Raw genomic sequence first — 21,929 nt, 5'->3', positions numbered from 1 at the left:
TGTGTATAGACAACATATAATGGAATTATAGCTTCAATTATTGATTAAATAGAAAGAAAAAACTAGATTAATAAGGCAAAACATAATCGAAATTGACGAAATAAGTAAACATATAGTAATGAGAAATTGACAAAACCCAAAACATTCGTTAAATCGTATGGATTATAGCAAAGTAGATAAAAATTAAGCAAAATTAAAAGGGGAAATTAGCAAAACTAAAAGATTAACGAGAAAAACCTTCTTTAAGGATGAGGAAATTCAGCAAATTGTATGGGTTGAATGAAATTCAACAAATTGTATGGGTTGAATGAAATTCACAAATAGACTTGAAGAATTAAGCAAATTTTAAGATCAAATTCAGCAAAAGGGACACAAATTCAATGTTTGGGGTTCTTCAAGCAAAAATTTGAGATTAATATCGAGATTAAAATCAATTAGCAATTCGCAATGGAAACCAAATTAATCAAAAAATTGGACAATAGACTCAAAGATAACCCTAAAATTCGTTTAATTGGCAAATTGCAAAAACATAAGGATATTGGACCAGCAACACAGATAATAAATATTTAATTTAAATCAAATTTACTCACTCTCAATCGATGCGAATCGGATACAGAACATCTCCTCCTTCAACTCTCCATCAGCATAATCACTAGCAACCCACATACAAGATTTTTCATTCCTGGCATGCTCTTGAACCATTATCCCGTAATAACTACAAATACAAATTGATCAATCATAGAAAAAACTCATTAATTCAAGAAATTTCACACAATAATTATACAAAAAAAACCCAGAACAATTAACAAATGATAGAAGTAAAGTCACATACTCAGATGATTAGCACAGATCTTAAGAGTTTTAGATTGCCGCATAACCAATCGAACTTTCCCAGAAACCTTATGCTTTAGAAACTTCACTGTACCAGTACCCCTTTCTTTCTATTGATTTCCTTCTTTATTAAATCTGTAAAGCTTCGCTTTTCTAATAACAATTCCAAAACACAAACAATTAGAAGTAATAAAACATCACAATAACCCTAGAAAGCCGAACATATCCCTAAATTAGAGGAAAAATTCAAAGATTGAATCAATAAATGCATTGAAAACAACGATTGAAGAGAACCCAATTAAAAATAACACAAAACTCTAAAAATCAGGGCAAAAAAACCTGGGATTGTGGCAAAATTCTACCATTAAATCAACAAAAATCAAAGAAAACAAGGGTTCAAATTTGTTGGGTTTTTAGGTTCGAATTTCTGCTCGAATTGGGGGGTTTTTGGCTTGAAAATATTCAATTTTTCTAGGGTTTTCAGGGTTCGAAATTGCTGGGGGTTGAGGTTGGAATTTCTGCTCGAATTGGGGGTTTTTGGCTGGAAAATGTTCGGTTTTTTCTGGGTTTGCAGGGTTCGAATTTGCTGGGGGTTTATATACCGATCTTCTGCTCAAATTGGGGGGTTTTCGCTCGATTTTTATGGGGTTTTTAGTGTTTGATTTTGCTGGGGGTTTTGGGTCGATTTTGTGCTCGAAAATGGGAGATTTTTGGCTTCGATCTTTCTATTTTTCAGGGGTTTTGGTTTGGTCGAATGCTGTGTTGAATTCAGTTGTTGAAGGCAGCAACAAATGGGGTCGCAAGAGTTTTTTTTTTGTGGGTATATCGAATTTGGAGGCAGTAGCAAATGGCGAGATGGGAAGAAAATTTAGAATTAATTACTAACCTATACTTATTTGCATCGCTCATTAATTAAAGAAGTGACGCAAATAACTTAATGTAATGATGTGAATTAACTATTTGCGTTGCTCACTAATTAAAGAAGTGACGCAAATAACTCACAAACTCATTTGCGTCACTTGTCCCTAAAGGAGTGTCGCAAATAAGAATGTTATTTGTGTCGTTCTAATAAATAAACGCGACGCAAATAACATAAAGCTGAAGCATATCAGGTTTTTGTGTAGCTTCACAACTAATGAGCGACGCAAATAACTTATAATGAAGTTAAATATATCATTTGCTTCGCTTGTTTCTACGAGTGACGCAAAAGAGGCGACGCAAATGAAAGTTTTTCTACTAGTGCGTAGGCAACCTCACACCGAGGTGCGACCACATTCATATTTATATCCATGCATGATCGAGTCAAAGAATATAGAATGCTTATCCCTACCCATTTAGAGATAGACTTGGGGGCTTTAACCCACATCATTTAGCCTACCTAGCCTAAAGGGTCACCTTTTTTACTCTTCTCATATCTCTTTCCATCACCACAATCTTTGCAGCCTCACCTTAGCATCACTTTCACACACGTCTTTCACACATACATAGCCATATCACCCTTCCTTTTAGGAACCTTTTTTTCATGAAATCTATTTTCAAAATTGTGCATGTTTCATCATCGTTCAAGACAATATCTTAAGAGACATTGTATACTTGCTTAGCTTCCAGACATAAAGAATATTCATTGTTTTATGCATCGCATATCGTGCTCAGCTCTTTGATCTAAGCAACATTCATTATATATGCAATACTCATCAATCATTTAATCTATATACGTGCTTAGCTCTAGATCTAAGCGACGTTCAAGATCACTTCTTTACACCATATATGATGCTTAGCTCCATGACCTAAGTTCATTCATCTATTGTGTCACATGGTGTAATTTTACTTAGCCTCCTAGCCTAAGAACATGCATCATGCATATATTATCTCCAAGAAAAGCAATTCAATCCATGGGATTCATTTCTTCTTGCACGACAAGGAAGTTCAATAATTCTCCCCTTTTTCATGTCTTTTTCTTTTGGGGAAGTTCAAAAAAGGTACCCTCCACTCATCTTATGACAAAAATGACGATTTTTTTTTTTTTTTTTGCTTTTTGCATTGTCGGTTGCTTATGTTTGCACACACACACACACACCATATACACACACACAACCATAAGTTATACACATGTCATGTCAATTTAATTCAAGCTTGGCCAAGTTAGTTGGTCAAGTCAATCATAGTCTATACAAGTCCCTTGGCAAATTTTATTTTGCTGGTCTCAATTACAGCCCATGTCCGGGGACAAGCGAACCATCTATTGCCCACGTACGGAGACAAGTTGTCCATCTACAACCCACGTTTGGGGACAAGCAAACCATCTACAACCCACGTTCGGGGACAAGAGAACCATGTACAGCCCACGTTTGGGGACAAGCAAACCATTTACAGCCCACGTTTGGGGACAATCAAACAATCATCATTTGAGTGATCATCTCCCAGGCGAAGACGATTCACGGCGCAAGGTTCTCGATACACAGAGACTTGCATTCTCATCATCAGACAATTTTTTCCTCAAGCATGGAAAATTGTTGGTCGTTGGAACTTCTCAAAGCGAAGAAGTTAGCGATTATATCATTTATCGACTTTCCTCGAGCATGGAAAGTATCTCAACCGTTGGGTTTCTTCAAGCATTGAAAAACCGACAAACTCAGCAATCGATTTTCCTCAGGTATGGAAAGTATCTCAACAAACATCATCCAGTGGATTCCTTCAAGCACAGGAAGCTACCAATCACTCATTTGTCACCGATACACTGGTGTCAGATACGCATTCTATCCCTTTACTCTTTTATATGTGGAACTAACATTTTTCTACAGGTATGGGTGTATGCAAAGTGATTTAGGATCGCAGAACTTCCTAAATCATTCTTCATCCCTATTGAATACTTTGACTGTCATTTTTGAAACTGTCGTTGCTACAAACTCGGTCTAAGTGGGGGCTTCTGTAGACACCTAAAAATGTCTCTCCAAATCCAAACCCGATGATGAACAACCTATCACCGCCATTATTGGTCGGGTTGAGTATTTAATATTTGGAGTGCTTAAATCCATATTTAATCCCAATAAATTTCATAAACCAATCGAATTCCTAGCCCATTTCCCCAAACAATAACTTATTTTCCTCTATTCGTGGCTTTTAACCCAAAATCATTCATTTCGTGTCCTTCTATAAAAACGTTTCATATTGTTGGTCCACCGCTCCAATGATTAAATATTTGGATGGGGCTTGAAAATAGCTTTCCAATGATATATTATAAGCCCAAATCCGAGTTATAACGAATAAGTTATGGCCAAAATACTAAACTGAGCCTAAACCGAACCTAAGCCCACCTTACCTACGACCCAATGATCACGTGGAGGGTCCAAAGGATTTAATCCCATTCTTACACAATTAGGATTAATTGGAAGCTACTATAAGTTTCTAAAAGATCTTAATTATACTTTTTGAAAAGATAAGATTAAAAAGTTTGAAATTGAATAAAACTTTTCTTTTTGAAACTCCTAATTCTATTCCAATTGAAAGACGTTCAAAGATAGTCAGATATTATTTTTGTGCCTCATATTTTTTTTTTATCTAAATCTTAGATGGTTAAATATCCCTTGAAATTATATTTTCAATGATATATTATAATATTAATTCCAAGCTACAACGAAAAAGATATAAAAGAAATACGAAACTCTATAAAAAAAATGACACCGTCCCACTTTTCCGACCATATATTTAATTCTAAAAAAATTATTTAATCTGATTCTAATTGGGTTAGAAATTAGACTTCAAGAGCTTTCCAACGACATATTATTTATCTTATTTCGATTTCTGGATCAAAAGATATGATAAAAACAAAAATCGCAAAAACTGTTGTCTATCGAGTTTTATTCCGATTTAATTCGGATCTTATCTAATACTCACCGACTCACCGTCACACATTGAAAAACAACAAAAGTCAGTGGATACACAAGATTAAAATTAAGTGCTTAACTAGGGGATTCATCAACATATTATATTTTCCAAAGTAAAACTAACAGACCCAATTTATGGGGGTCAATACTTAAGTGTCCATCGCCACCCAAGTCACGATTTCATCTCCATTTTCAATATTTTCTTCTCCGATTGTTTTAGTAGCTCCCAAAGTTCTCCTTTCATGGAGGAAAACCACCTTACTAGGATCCACCATGGTAGCCTCAGCTCATTTGTGAAACATACTCACCAAACGTTTAGTTCGGTTCTTTTTCGGTTCAGCTTATAACAGGTTCGGTTCTTTTTTGGTTTAGTTATAACTAGTTCGGTTCTTTTTCGATTCAGTTTATAACTAGTTCGGTTCTTTTTTGGTTCAGTTTATAATAATGCTCGATCAGTATGTGTGCCTTGATTTTAATATTTTCTTCATAGTAAGCAGTTTGTAGCCGATACATTTATAAGCGATCCGATTCATTAACGATTCGGTTTGCATGCGGTTCGGTTTATAAACAGTTCAGTTTATATACAGTTTAGTCCAAACGGGGTGCGGGTTGTTAACGGTTCGGTGTAAACGGTTTCGGATTGAAAGCGGTTTCGGGTTAGAAACCGTTCGGTTCTTTTTTCAGTTCGGTTTGATTTCAGTGCGGTTTAGAGCTTGCTCGGTTCATTAACGGGTTCGGTTCTTATACGGTGTAACGTTATTCGGATTGGTTCGGTTTCGGGTACATTCACATACAGTTCGGGTCGGTTTTCGATTTTTAAAAAACGGTTTTTAATCGGTTTGTTTCTCACTTGGGTCGGTTTTTTTCGGGTAGTTAAACGGTTTTGGTTTGAAATTTGACAACACTAATCATGAGCTATAAATCCTGTATGACTAATTAAATCTGATTTAGATATGTATTTGATTTCCTTACAAAAATAAACTTCAATTTGTAATTAACATTAAAATATTACCTACACATATATTTTAAAACAAATAGTCCACACCTTTTTAAATTGTGTGTCTCCTACTCCCACATAACATGTTTAATATGTAGTTAAAGCAATTAACCCATTCATGGTATGAATGATAGAAATTAAACAAAGTGTTAATATTACTTTTCTCATATATTTAGTGGATAAGGGTAAGAGTGTCAATATTTTTTGGCAGATGATATTAGTTCATCAACCATAATTAAGTGTGTGAAATGAAATCCGGCTTGAATGACAAAGCATGAAAAGTAGATCTTGTACTACACTTAAAATGTAATGATACACTTATACACCATAGACATCCCATATCCTACACCTTTATTTGAACAACAGGGAGGTCAGTATCAAATATTGTCAATGTAAGAACATGGTGTATAGGGTTACCTAATATCAGGTACAAAAGAAAGCACTGGAGCTTACTTCTTCTGTTTTTTTATACTTGCAACACACCTTTTATCACGCTTTTTGAGGATGTGATTATACTAGGTAAACGAATGAATTAATCTAAGAAATTTAAACCGTAGCAACTTAATCTTTTCTTCTTGTAGGTGGTAAAATTTTGTAAATTAATTTATCCGTTTACATAGTTTAATATTTTTCTTAAAATGCGTGCCAAAGGGCTGTGTTGCAACTAAATTAAAACAGATGAAGTATGTGTTTTACTGTACTTTCGCAAATCAGTTTAAAAATGTATCCCCTTTGGACGGTTAGGCTATGTATGTAGGCTAATTATGTAGGTTATAGGCAATTCATTTTAAAAAAGTAATTTTGTGTGCACATTGAAATTTATTTTTTTAAATAATTTTCAATTTGGAAATGGAGGTAAAAAAAAAAATTTACTTGAGTAATAGTAGCCAAAGGTCTTAAGATTTTAGATCACATCCTCCTTTTTTGGGTCTTAGGATGAGAAGTTATTATTATTAAGCATTTTCGAAGTAGGTATAAATGAATTGTTAACAAGTCTAAATTGATGTTTTTTTGGGCTATTATACACGATCGAAGCACTGTCCCAAAATGGTCATATTGAACACCCCTCAACACGTTACTAAGCATAAGGTCAGATGTTTGAATCCCAAAATAAGGCCCTCATAATTTTTTATTTTTTTCACTATTTTCTCCTTCAAGAAATTTTTTATATAATTAAAAAGTTTTGTTTTTAATTCATAGTAAAAATTATGTTTTGAAGTAAATATTACCTTCGTGCACGTTATTAAAATGTCTTTAAAAGAAAAACTATGTAATTACTTTTCAATGTGTGTCCCAATAATGCTTACATTTATTACAAATCTAAGAACAATACCTACCCTAACGATAGTGAAATTGTATTGTTAAAGGTTATATAATCCGTCTCATGTGCGGTTAGCCATACCGTGTGGCCGCTTGCAAAAGAACAAAGCAATCCCTACAACACTGACTAAGTAATTACTATAATACTACTGGGTAACCCCTTTAATACTAACCAGTAACCCTGAAACGTTGACTAATTAACCAATTTAACATTGGCCATTTAACCCCTGTAAGTATAACACTAACAAAATACCCCTTATGGTGTTGGTGAAACAGTGTGGGCGCACATATAAGAATTTTCGAAATATATATATAAGAATTTAGCATGGGCGCACACTAACAAAATACCCCCTTTATTCCCACGCATGACTCTGACTGAATCCGTAGCGTGACGAAGTCGTGGTCTCCACTCGGACGGAAAATGCTACAAAATAAGTACCTTATTGTTATAATGTGGACCTTAACATAGTAATGTATTGTAATGAATGATTGATCGTATTATTACTCACCAGTTTGTCGTTCATGGAATTGTTAAAAGTTATTGTTGTACATGGTAGACCTTCATACTCCATTTCTCCTAACACACCTGATTCAATTCGGATTGCCGTAAACAAAACCAATATAAAGGATATTGTGATGAAATATCAAACTCAAATGGGGCAGTTTATAGTTCATAATATGGGTATGAAAATGTCAACTATGGGGCAATAGTTATCCGAACACCTAATATTATTGTTGAATGTTTAACATGAGTAGTTAAACTTTTTTTTTTTTTTTTTTTTTTTGAAACCAGTAGTTAAACTTAATGTGTGAACAACTCACCTTTTCCTACATTTGTGTTATGTCATTGAATTTGGGTGTGAATAGTGTATATTCCATTTTTTAATTGAAAAATGCGTGTGAACATATATTATTGATGCATTTAACGATTGATGCGTTTCAGTTGAATCATAGCTTCGTTCAAAGGACATTTTTAGTAACTTCAATTTATAATTGAATTAGGATGCCATTGAAATATTCAAATATAAAGAGTTGCGGTTTAATATAATTAGTATTGACAATCAAACATGGTAGATTAATAATTTGGTTTAGGTTTTTATAAATAATAAATTTATGGTTTAATTGAATTTGGATGCAATTGAAATATAAAAATATGAAATGTCGGGGTTTAATATAATTACTATTGAAGATAAAAAAAAAAAAAGTAGTTTTTCACAATAAGTAAATTTAATGTAAAATGTTTTTTTTTTTATAAAAATGTTATACGTTTGTGTCACCATTTCCCAAAATAGGTATAAATAAATATTTTAGGGCTAATGTAACACGGTGCTAGGCTACATATCATCCAGTTAGGAATAAAAACCATACCCCTAGGTGTAACAATCCCCTAGGTTTTGCATCGAGTTTATTAGTTAAGAAATTCTTTGTACTTGCATTTAACAAATAATTTTGAATATTTTAATGATTCAATAAAAAGAAATTCGTAACATTAAATTAATAGCATTATGTACGTAGGAACACTACAAGAAAATTTATCTATATAGGCAAAACTTTGAGGAAAATAATTTTTTATAGTCTCTAAAAGATATATTTTGCATCAATTAAAATCTGTTTGTCTCTAAATGTTATTTTTAGCATTAATGGTTTATAGAATGCCCCTAAAAGTTCATTTTAGCATCAATGAAATTATTGTTGCCTCTAAAAGTTAGTTTTAGCATTAGTGGATTACAAATTGTCTCTAAAAGTTCATTTTTAGCATTAGTGAGAATGTGGTTGTCTCTAAAACTTCTTTTTAGGAATAATGAATTTTGTGTTGCCTCTAAACGTTCTTTTTAGCATTCGAGAAATTGTGGTTGCCTCTAAAACTTTTTGTTGCCTCTTAAAATACTAGAAATTGTATCTGTATTACGTATAGTGATGCATCAAAAGGGAAATGATCAAGTGTATTTTTCTTGTGCGAGACTTTTACAATTGGAGCCTTTAAAGTTATGAGTAGGTTAAGATGTGTTCTTTTCAGACATCAAAAAAAAAATTATTGGACAATTGTTTCAAAGGGGCAAAGGAAGTACATCATATTACTTATATGTATATTTTGTTTGTAATTGTAGAATTGTAGTTGATCTAATTATAAGTGTTTTAGTTCATGCAGGTTGGTGATGGGGGAGGCATTGATCCATGTAAACAACAACAGACATTGACGGATTACTCGTGAATTATGGATAATAGTATCATAATTTCATACTATATTATAAGATACTATAATGACGTAGACTACGAGCATATATATGGATTAATTTTGTTGGCTATTTTTTTTTAATCTATAATAAGAGGCATCCCGGCCTAGTTTGTAATAAGGACGATAAAGACTTGGACCATTTGATCGAGAGTAAGTACAACAATATTTCTGCATCCCTTGGCTTATTCCTAAATTAAGCTACTTTTTCTTTTCTTTTCTTTTTTTTTTAATTATTTTTTTTATTATTTTTATAGTGGATGTAACCCACTAGGCCACTAATTAGATCATTAGAGTATAAATAAGTAATTAAATATCAAATACTTCTTATGTAGACTAGTGGGCCACGGTTGGGACCTTTAAAATAGCTTATGCACTCTAAGCTAGTGGCTTTATATTCTCTACTAAGCTTGATCAATAGTCATCAAAGTGGTTAATGTCCAACGTATGATCTTCAACTATCTTGAGTTTTGTTGTCCATAATCATTTGCAGTTATATTATCATTCTTTAGATGTACCTGTCATATTAGAACAAAAAAAAACATAAATACCTGTAAAATAAATATTAGAAATCAAAGCTCAAAAAAAAAAACGTATGTGAACAAATCGAATTATGATGATATATATATAAAAAAAAAAATCATTGTGTAAAGTAGGAATCTATAGATTAAACAACAACAGTACTTATTATTAAATTAAATATTTTTTTTAAAAAAAGAACGAGATAAAAAAAATTGTTAACAACAAAAACAGAAAAACAATAATAACAAAAAGGGTCATTGATACATAGTATCCATATGATTAGTTCCATCATGATCATTGAGCACTGGGACATCATATGAGTTTCTTGGTGTGGTCTCAACTATAACCTTCCAATTAGGCTTTAAAACATCATTCACATAAAATACTTGACGAGCCTGTGTAGCTAAAATGTATGGATCATTAGCTAACAACTTTGATGTATTAACGCTTATGAAGTCAAAGCAGTCAGTATTGATCCCTCGACCATGAGTGTGCACAACAAACCAGTCACACTTAAACAAAGTGACACGATTTCCTCCCATATATTGAACTTCTATGATTTCTTGTAAGAGGCCGTAATAATTAAGGGTTGTTGATCCACTTTCTCCATTCACAACAATCCCACTATTTTGTGTTTCTCTTATCCTTTCACTATCCTTGGTACGAAACATAAATCCATTAGCCATGTAGCCATTTAAAGATATCACTGCACGATCCGGACCTTGTGCTAATGCTCTTAAGTTAGTAGTAGCACTTGGATGGTTTTCCTTTGACAAAATTGTCACCTATAAAATAGATAAATATATGTAAGCATAGAAGATTATCATAAAAAGCCGTAAAAAAAATATTAAACCAAAACATCATAACAATTTAATTTCTATGTTTGCATGAAACTTTATATAAACCAAACATCATTGTTTACTATTTAATAATCATTATAATTAAAAATTTGACAACTTAAGGACTTGGGTAATTCCATTATGAAAGAGATCAAGAAATACAAGATTGGTAATATAGCACAACACAACTAATAAGGGGCTGATGGGGTTCTAAAATAGATGAATCACTTAAAAGTTAAAATCACTAACTTGAAACTAACATGGCTGCTTGAGATAATAGAAGAGTTAGTTAAACTTAAAGTCATGAAGTTTGATTACTTGATTTCAAGTATATTATTTATTCATCTTGTCTGACAATATTAATCTAATTATAGGTACGTAGTATCAAATTATGAGTATTGTTGGTCTTTCTAATGAAAATATTAATCTAGTAGGATTAAACCCAAACCTAACATAATGCCTTCTAAACATTCAGTCTATTACAGTTGAACATGGTCTTAACACAAACCCCATGGATAAATCCTTATCATGTATGCACTAGCACTTATAGTACCTAGTAAGTAACGAAGCTTAATACAGTGGCTAGTGGATTGTCATCAGATTTGTGAACCTATGACATTGTACATAAAGAGCAAAACTGAAGGATAAAGTTATATTCTAAAGGCTTGTACATAAAACATTATTCATATGGGTTTGACAGCTAAATTTGATGTCAATTTAAAAAGTGTCTCATTAGCACTAAAACAGAGAGGCAAATGACATACTAAAAAATTGGCAAAAATACTAGGAACATAAGACTCTTAAACCTATCAGTATGGGAACCCCCTGTCATGAATGTCATGAATGTGCAGACATATACGTCATAACAAAAAAATTAAGGCTATTTTTCAACAACTAGAATAGTCTCCCACCAGAAGAGGATTTATTAATTCCTTGATAGTTACAAATATCTTATCAGATCTATATTGTTTGATGAGAATGCTAAGTATAGGCTATTTGTTGGTTCGATGATAGATCCATAACCATAGGACTAAAAAAGTGGTAACACATACATATTTTCAAAATAGGAAAAAAAATTAAGAAATAAATAAACACTTACTTGATCTCTAAACCATTTTATGAAATCTTTTTTATGAGACGAAATCATTCTCTTGTTACTTGTAGCATTGCGCGTGTACTCACTGTGATAGATAATTACCAAAGTTATATATATTTTTTCTATCAAAAATAATCTTTATACTTGCTAAAATATATAAGACTTACTCAGTAAATGGTTGTACTTCATCACAATTATTCAACACATAAAAGTGAACTTCTTCTCATTCCTTTGTAGTAAGTAAACGAGGACATTCCTTCCCAAATGCTCTTCCTCTTGTCTCAAATATAGGTAGGATATCAGCTGAAAAGATTTCACGATCATCATAAATTCTATCTTGTTTATTAAATCTTGTCTCTATATCCTCCATTTATCTTGAACAAAATGTCAAGCATTCCTCTAAAAGATAACCTTCTGCCATTGATCCTTTCGGGTGGCCTTTATTGCGTACATAACCTTTTAATTTTCCAAGATACCTATAAGAAAATAGTAAAACTTACATATTTGATTAAATAATAATAATAATAATAATAATAATAATAATAATAATAATAATAATAAATATTATTATTATTATTATTATTATTATTATTATTATTATTATTATTATTATTATTATTATTATTATAAAAACAAGCAGAATGAAATTTATGTACCTTTCGATGGGGTACATCCAACGATAATGAACTGGTCCTGCAATCAAAGCTTCACTTGCAAGGTGAAAAGGTAAGTGTAGCATGATTACAAAAAAGGAAGGTGGAAAAATTCTTTCTAGCTCACATAGAGTTACACCAATTTGTTTTTTGAGTTTCTCTAACTCATCAATCTTCAAAGACTTTGAACATAACTCTTTGAAAAAGGTGCTCAACTAAATAAGTGGAGCAGACAATGATTTAGGCCAACCACGTATAGCAAGAGGCAATAGATGCTCTATAATAACATGATAATCATGGCTTTTTAATCCAGAGAGTTTACGTTCTTTGAGGAGGGAATTTTTTGAAATATTTGAAGCATACCCATCTGGAAACTTCACACTAGTCAAAAAATTACACAAATCTCTCTTTTGCTCCAAAGATAATGTATGAGGAGTTGGAGGTAGCTCATTTGATTTATCAGGGCGTGTTATAGGGTGCAATGACTTTCTAATTTTCATTTCTTGTAGATCAAGACATGCACTTAAATTATCCTTACTTTTTCCTTCAATATCTAGTAGAGTCGCAAGTAAAGTTTCACACACATTTTTTTTCTATATGCATCACATCCAAATTATGGCGTATCAAAAGACTACTCCAATATGGCAATTCAAAGAAAATTCTCTTCTTTCGCCATAATTTTGTTTGTTTTTTCTTTTTCTTATCACGCCTTCTCTTTTTCTTATTACACTCAGCTTGTTCAGCATCAATTTGTTGTAGCAATTCCTCACCGGATAATGGTTTGGGTGCAGGTCTTAGCTCTTGTTTCCCATCAAAGGCTCTTCCATCATACCTCCATTTATGATCTAAAGGTAAAAATCTACGATGACACATATAACAATGTTTATTTCCATTTGGTAACCACTCAGAACAAGTATCACTATTACAAGAGGGACAACCAACAGCTCCTCCAGTTCTCCAACCGGATAAATCACCATAGGCTGGATAATCACTTATTGTCCATAACAAAGATGCATGCATTTTAAAGTTCTCTTTCTTTGAAGCATCATATGTTTCAACACCAACTTCCCAAAGTAATTTTAGCTCCTCTATTAAAGGTTGCAAATAAACATCAATCTTATCTTTCAGCCCCTTAGGACCTGGTATAAGCATTGAAAGAATGTTGTTTCATACAAAGCCACGGCGGTAAATTATATGGTATAAGAACTACGGGCCATGTACTATGAGGAATATGACCATTTCTAAACGGGCTAAACCCATCACTTGCTAACCCAAGGCGGACATTGCGAGGTTTAGAGGCAAATGAAGGATATTTTTTATCAAAAAATTTCCATGCTTTAGATTCTGCTGGATGTCTCATTAAACCATCATCGACACGTTCATCACTATGCCATCTCATACTTGCTGCAGTTTTGGATGACATAAACATTCTTTGAAGCCGGGGAATTAAAGGAAAATAACGCATTGTCTTGCTAGGAGTCCTTTGAGGCTTACATTGTGAGGTGGAAGATCCATTATTACGTTCATCAATTTTCCATCTAGAAGCATGGCACTTAACACACTCGTCTGCATTCGCATGATCCTTCCAATACAGCATACAATTATTGGGACATGCATCAATTTTGATGGACTCAAGAGATAGGCTCTTTATCATCTTTTGAGCATCATAAAAAGATTCTGGCAGAGTGTTACCTTCCGGCAATGCTTCTTTAAATAGATCAAGAATCGTAGACAAGCTTTTATCACTTATTCCACCTAAGCATTTTATGTGGAATAACTTAAGTAAGAAATACAGTTTTGAGAATTGCTTACAGCCAGGATACAACTCTAACTCAAGATCACCCATCAATTTGTAAAAGTTTTTTGTTGCTTCTGGAGGATCTTTGCATTCATTCACACCAACTGTCTCGTCCCCAAGAACATTTTCAAATTAAAATCCAAAGGCATCATGTAGCATATCAGACATGACATCATGCTCATTCAATGGGTATTCATTTGACTCATCAATTATAACATTATCATGAATTGTTGAATCGTTAACCCTTTCTCCATGTCGCAACCAACGTGTATAACTCTTAACAATCCCAAATTTAAGCAAATCTAACTCTATTTCGTCTCTACATTTTCTCCTTTCATTATTGCATTTGACACATGGGCAAGGTGCTACAGCTTTGACATTTTTTTTCTGAAAAAGCAAATTCTAAAAACTCTTTTACACCAATCTTGTACCTAGGATCATTTTTTTTTGTATTGCATCCACTCACGATTCTTTGACACCATGATGTCCTATACATATTAAAATGTACAAACAAGTTGATTACATTAAAAGATGTTGTAACATAGCTACGAATTAACAACACAAAATTAAGCAAATAGAAATTTACAAGGGATTAAAAAAAGTACTTGGCTGATTATATTCGTTAATGTGTCAACAATACTTTAATTACTGCATTAGTTTGTCAAATTGGCATATAAAGATACTCAAAATATCATGAAGCAGTTTGCACACGTATTTGATTAATTGCCTTTTATGGCGATTAATACATTATAGTTTGATTAATTGCCTTTTATGGCGATTAATCAACAAAATTTAGTTCCTTACAATCGTTTTACCCAAAGCCAACAAAATTTGGTTAAGTGCCTTTTATGGCGATTAATACATTATATAATAGGATGAATTTCATGAAAAATTGATAATTTTAACATTCAATTTCACTTCCACCATCAAATTTCAATATAAAATTATGACAATAAACTAAAGAACAGGAACCCTAAATTCATAAACACTATATTAAAAACATTATTTCTATTGATAAAGTAAACAAATCAAATTAAATTACCTTGAACAGTGAGACGTGTACTCCAAAAAAAAATCAAATTTGGCTAATCCAAGCTTTTTTCTTTGTCTTGTTCCTCTGTTTCGTTCCAGAAATTGAGTAGTATTATTCCTACAAATTTGACTTTTGAGATTGCTTATGGTGATAGTATAAAAGGAAACTTTGATAAAAAAAGTTAGACAAAGGTTAATTTACCAAAATTTAGATAAAGAAACTTTGGTGGGATGTTTTGATTTTTGGGAAAATAATGGCGGAATATAAATTGAGTTATGTTTTTTGAATGTGGACTTGCATTTTGATGCAAAAATGTAACAACTTTGATGTTTATTGTCTACCAGTATATTGTAAAGGATGTTTTGATTAATGTATACCACTATTTAAGCTGAATTAAAATGTGTTTATTGGTTGATTTTTGTGCAAATGTGTGTAGATTACTGAGTTTTGTGAGAAAAAAAAGAGAGATTAGAATAAACAACATATAACAATGTCTCATGTGAGTAAAAAAGTGATCACACTCACGAATTTCATAATGTTATATGATGTCTTTATCTTAATGAAAGGAACTAGACCAAACTGTTGCAAGTTTTGACTTAAGAGATTTTAAGTAACTAGCTTTTGTTACAAGGGCATATTAATCAAATACATATACAGATAACTTTATGATGTTTTTGTACAAATTATTTCGGCCAATAATTTAAATACTTTTTGCTTTAATTTAGAATTCTACAAAGTTTTAATCTATTGTAATGATTTGATTTATGCACATACTTATAGTAGTTTATCAGAACTTTGATTTTTAAGATTTTTTCCTTTTTAGCTCCAAAATGTCAAAATCAGGAGGAAAAACTTTTTTAAAGCAAGATTACATAGCTCAAAATGAGTACGATCTACAAAGACTCAAGACAATTGAAGTTAACAAAATGAGAATGAAGACGTTGGGGATAAAGCGCATTGCCGCTTCTTTGACGAGCTTAGTAGATAGCTCAAAAGTTAAGAAAAGTAAACAAAAGTGTAATGCTTCTCTTGACAAAGATGGTGATTATCTACCTAATGAGGATGAAGAAGTTGAGTACGAGAAAGAAACTCACAATGAGACTTCAAATAAAAAGGTATTGATTTATTTTGTTGTCTAACTTTTTAATACTTTCACAATATATCGTTGAGATATTAACATGTTATTTTACCATTATGTATTCCAAATTTAATAGCAGTGTAACTATTGAAAAGTTCCTTCATAAAGTTTTCCTTAGATAATATCTATTATTTATGCATAATTTATAACTAGCCTGGGTACCTATTCTTTATTATTAAATTTTCCAGGTTAAAATTAATAAGATCAAAGAAAGGGGTCGAACAAGCAATGTCATTCCACCAATGTCAATTGCTAGGATTTTAAGATCAAATAAAGAAAAACAGACAAGACATGGAAATAAAAATTCTGATAAAATCAGAACAACCATCAAAGCTATACAAGGTTACTTTTATACACTTATATAATTTCATATTTGATCAGAGATATGCATTTATATTTCATTAATCTTTAAATTTTAACTCTTACTAGGTTCTCAACAAAGAAATGAAGGTGAAAGCAATGGTCATTCTCAAGGTACATTTATAAAAATATTATAATTTCATTATACAAGCGTCTTTTTTAGAATGTTTATGCAATTTCTGAACTCTGACATATTCTATTAACTCGACCCTAATTAAAATGCACTTGATATAGTACGAGATGATGTGCAACACCATGTGAACTATGATGATAATGATTTGCAAAATCAAAAAGGTGATAATAATTTAGATCAAACAAGAGACATTGATTTGGAAGATCAAGAAGATGTCAACAATGCAGACATGATTAGAAGTAATGATGATGAAACACCTATAAATAATGAAATAGAAGACAACAATGGTATTTCTTGTTGTTATTTTTTCAATGATTTTTTTTTATTTATTTTTACTTTGCACGAATTAATACATTTTATAATGTTTGTATGCTATAGGAAATTAAAAAAAAAAAAAAGAAAAAAACTTATAAGACCAAAACTCCAAGAGGTCCTACAAGAAATCTTCAAATGGCAAAAATAAGACCCGGTGAGAAAAAAAAAGTGGATTTTAACATAAAGGGTCAGCCGATTGGTGTAAATAGAGCTTGTTTGGCAAGTTATTGTGGTGCCCTTGTTAGAGATCCTCTTAATGCTCCACTTTATGAGGTGAAAGTGTTTTCAGAAATTCCAAAAGAAAATAAGGAGAAGATGTGGCAACTTGTTCTGGTATTTTTCTTTTTTAAATTTATATCTTGTTACAAATAAATTATGTTCTTGTAATTTTTTTTGTTCTAATAACTACACTTGTATGTATCGTCAAGGAAAAATTTGATATTGGACTTGAGGATGACCAAGATGAAGAGGAACGTGATAAGAAGTTAAAGAAAAGGAAAAAGTATATCATGGGATCTTTAAATAAGAAGTACAGGGGTTATCGCGCAAAATTTAAAAGAGGTTATTATGATACGGAGGATACAGATGAAGATCGACTTAAAGAAGAGAATATGCCCCCAAATGTCGATGAAAATGACTGGAAATGGCTTGTTACATATTTTGGGTCAAAAGATTTTCAGGTATAATATAATTTTAACATATATTTCTTTATTTCTCTTTGAGTTTTGGACATCAATTATATATTCCTTTTTAAATTCTAAAGGGCATAAGTAAAAGAAATGTTGACAATCGTTCTTACCAAGATGCTGGACACACTGCTGGGACAAAGAGTTTTGCTCAAAAAGCTGAAGATATGGTAAACTCTTTCTTTTTTTTTTATCTATTTTTATATACAAAATAAAAATTAATTTGATGATATGACTTTTTATAATATCAGTTTAAGCGTGACAAAGTAATGCCGAGCATGTTGGATTTATATGAGGAAACTCATTCAAAACGTGATAAAGCACCTATCACTGAAGTGGCAAAAGAAACCATGGTATCTTTTTTTATTTCTATATTATTTTTTTGTACGGGTATTTCTATATTGTTAAAGATTAGACAATTATGAAAATAAAATGTGAATATAGTATATATGTGTTGTGATTGAAATGATGCTAGAGTTGTTTTATGTTTATTATGTGACAAAGCAAGTTGAAACAAATTATTAAAGTTGATTTTCAATCATTTTATGAAGGAAATGCTGTCAAAATTTCTTTAGAAATGGAGATACATTTAATTTGTTTTTAGTTCAAAAGAATGTGACCTTTTTCTTCGTCTTGAATCAATCTTATGTATATGTAATTGATTTCATTTGTGAATATTAGTGTTTATAAGTAGTTTTCCATTGTTTGTATATCTTACATATAATTTTTTTATGTAGTCAAAAATTAAAGAGCTCCTTGTGCAACGTGAGGCGGGAGAAATAGACATGACCGATGAAGAAATCTATGCAAAAGTTAAACCCGTTGGTAAACGTGGTCGTTATCGTGGCAAGGGAGTTAGTCCTTCTATTACATCATTATATGGGACATTTAGTGAAGGTGAAAAGTTACGCAAAGAAGCCGATGAGGCAAAGAATGAGGCAATAGAGGCTAAAAAAGAGGTAAAAGAAATAAATGTGAAAAATAAAGCCCTGACGAAAAAGATGAGAGGGCTTCAGAAGGAAATGGAGGTTATGAAAGGTTTCATGGGAAATATTTTGAACCATCTAGGCTATGATTTGTCTTAAACAAATATGGATGAGGTATATTTCATTATTTAATATTTTTTTTACGTGTTCATTATTTAATATTGTTATATGATAATATAATTAAATTTGATTCTTTTTATTGCATATTAATTATGAAATTATAGGTTAATGATGATGTGGATGAAGATGAAGATGAGGATGATGATGAGAATGAGAATGAGGATGGAGAGGATGATGAAATGCAAGAAGATGAAGAGGAGTAGTACTATTTATTATATTCATTGTAAGTTTTAGTATTGTTTTGTTTGTGCTATTAGAAGCTTATAAACCATAATCAGCGGTGGTTGTCTTTGATTGTTCATTGATATGATTTCTATGTTATAAATATAGTCCTAACATTGCCTAAACTTTCTAGATTTTGAGCTTCCAATTTTAATATATATGTAATGTCTCTTGCATCTAGATGATCAGTTTACTCGTTAATCAAAATTCAACATGGCAACTCTTTTTATTACTTAGTTAAGAAATTAGAAATTATTACCTATGGAATTACCTCTAAAATACTTTTTGTTTATGAGAACCTTACTCTCATAACATTGGTTAAGGGTAGGGATTAGTGATGCTATCTTTGAACTTGACCATCCAGAAACAATTTGCTAATGAAATGAAAATTTGTGTGTAAAAGTTGATTTTTTATTTTGTTTTTTTTTTATATTAAATGTACTCTGTTGTGTGTGATCAAATACCATGTTCAAGGTAGTGTTATGTTATGCTCTGTATGATTATGATAGATTCCTACTTATTTAATAATGTCACGTTGTGTTGAATGTTGCCTAAATGTTGCATCTACTTATTCCTTGAAATGTTGTTGCCTTTGTAGAGTGAAGCTATTGTTGCCCCGTGAAGCTACTGCTGCCCCTATGAAGATAAATGATGTGTTGTAGTTGCTGCTCTGGTCGCTCCAAAATCATCAATTTGCAATTGTTTTTTTTTTTTTTTGCCATAGTCCCTTCGTGAAAGTTGTAGATCTGGAAAAGTTACCAAACCTAGGCTCAAAAATTTATCAATTTGGATATGTTATGCTAAGAGGATTGATCAATTATGTAGTGACTATTAATTTATTAATAATATCATTTTTGATTTATTTATTGAAATCAACCATGTTCATCATGATATTTTTTTTATTTACGTATGTTATATTGATAAGTGAATCCTTAGAATGATATTGCCTATAAATTTACATTGAAGGTAATATTATAATTTATTTTTTTTTTATATTTTTTTTTTAAAAAAAAATTCTATACATCTAGAATAAATACATTACATGCATATATCATGTATTGTGCCTCTAAAACCTTTCATGTCTAATTTCCAATTTGCATCTAAGTATCATCGGCATTAATATATTAAATTGCATCTAATTATATTTTGAGACATAATTACATGATTGTCTCTAAATGTATATGATATTTGGAAGCAAATTGTTATAATGTCTCTAATTATATTTTGAGGCAAAATTATATGGTTGCCCCTAAATAATTATGGTATTTAAAAGCAAATTTTAATAATGTCTCTAATTATATTTTGGGGCAAGATAATATGGTTGCCTCTAAACATATGGGCCTTTAAAATCAATACATAGTATTTCCTCTAAAAGAGGCTTTAGAGGCAACCATGAATTAGCGAAAGAATTATTAGAGGCACTTGAATAATTATCTCTAAAGGACATTAGAGGCTACATCATTATTATTAGAGGCATTTTTTACTTGCTTCTATATGTAATTTTTTTTGTAGTGGAATAAAAGGATGGGGTTCCTAAATCATGTATCCTAAATCAGTATATACGATAATTGTGATAGCAATTAAATTTTAAAATAAAAATATACCTAAGTTCAACTTTGTCATGTCAATCAAATGAAATGAGATAAAGTATGAAAAATAGTTTTCTAATGAATTTAAATCATCTACTGATTTTAATTAATGGAGATCTTATATGAATACACTATATTATGTAATTGTTATCATTGGGTATATATTTTTAGGAAGATTATCTTAGATCTATATTTTAATTACTCATACATGGAAATAGGGGTTAAAAAATATTTTCTTGCTAGTTAAAAAATGTGGTGCTTATCTTGTTCAAAATAAGGTATGTAAAGTAACGGTAATTGTAATGTCGTAAACAATGTGCAATCATACTCAATTTTAATGACCTTGTAACCCGATAACATCTATATCAACACTTGTATGAGCATGCCAAATATGTGATTAACAATGTAAACTTTCAATGTTACTCCGTACAACATTAGGTAGAGGAGTGAAAAGCTCTATTTTTTATTTAAAAGCAAGACATTTATTATTAATCATTTGGGTGAGCATAGTATGTCTTTAAATGATTAAGATCATTTATTTCTTTATGCAATATTCCATTTAAAGAGATTATATATATTTGGCATGTGGTTGCAATCCTCACCACATCATAACTCCTTTTTTTTTCCCTTTCTAGCCACTTAAGCAACCCTTCATCCTCTAAGTGTCCAACCATGCCTTGGCTAAGAGTAGCTTACACCAAAACAATGAACCGTGCCTTTTTGTACTTCCACCCTACTTAAGGAATTGAAAGGGAAAAGGATCTCAACTCCATGTATCTCCTCTGTTGTGATTCCTCTGATTCACCTACCTATGTGTCTCGTAAGACCATTTCCGAGATGATTCTCAACCCTAAAGCACCAACCCTAGAGATTTCCACTCTTAAAATGAGACCTAAAGATTTGCATGAACAAACCAAGCCTGCGCACATTCCAAACATTGAAGACCTAAACCCAGTCTCTATTCAAGGAAAGTCAGTGATCAAGTGGTGTTTGGAACACTTGAACACCATCCTCGGCAACTTGCTGCACTTGATTGATCCCAAGCCGGTTCTAGATTTGAGTGTACCGGTTGTACGGTTGTGCATGGACACCGTATATCTCTGCATGGGAACTTTTACCGACGCTATCCAAGTTGTGGATGTTCCCATATTTGAATGCATGGTGGTAATCCAAA

General features: G+C 31.7%; 2 protein-coding genes and 1 long non-coding RNA gene across 3 annotated transcripts; 2 read left to right on the top strand and 1 right to left on the bottom strand.

Annotated features, from left to right (window-relative positions):
• Nucleotides 1–582: 582 nt before the first annotated feature.
• On the bottom strand, nt 583–14,221 carry LOC145588931 (uncharacterized). The gene is made up of 7 exons (XM_081645517.1): nt 13,597–14,221; nt 13,104–13,514; nt 12,663–12,928; nt 12,379–12,590; nt 11,726–11,807; nt 10,052–10,572; nt 583–715 (listed from the first exon to the last, which is right to left on the bottom strand). The coding sequence occupies exons 1-7, from the start codon at nt 14,219–14,221 to the stop codon at nt 583–585; spliced, it is 2,250 nt and encodes a 749-aa protein (XP_081501643.1).
• A 2,326-nt stretch (nt 14,222–16,547) lies between these two features.
• LOC145589641 (uncharacterized) lies at nt 16,548–16,819 on the top strand. The gene is made up of 2 exons (XR_014101774.1): nt 16,548–16,686; nt 16,774–16,819. It is a non-coding gene; the product is annotated as an uncharacterized LOC145589641 (long non-coding RNA).
• A 468-nt stretch (nt 16,820–17,287) lies between these two features.
• LOC145588930 (uncharacterized) lies at nt 17,288–19,304 on the top strand. Its single transcript, XM_081645516.1, has 6 exons — nt 17,288–17,485; nt 17,581–17,832; nt 17,916–18,008; nt 18,090–18,191; nt 18,576–18,938; nt 19,049–19,304. Exons 1-5 carry the CDS (start codon nt 17,288–17,290, stop codon nt 18,921–18,923), a joined length of 993 nt encoding a protein of 330 aa, XP_081501642.1. The 3' UTR covers nt 18,924–18,938; nt 19,049–19,304.
• Nucleotides 19,305–21,929: the final 2,625 nt, after the last annotated feature.

Source organism: Chenopodium album, chromosome 17, assembly GCF_948465745.1.
Source record: "Chenopodium album chromosome 17, dcCheAlbu1.1, whole genome shotgun sequence".
NCBI lineage: Eukaryota > Viridiplantae > Streptophyta > Magnoliopsida > Caryophyllales > Amaranthaceae > Chenopodium > Chenopodium album.
The sequence above is the reverse complement of the archived record's forward strand: the minus strand, read 5'-3'. Positions and strand labels throughout refer to the sequence as shown.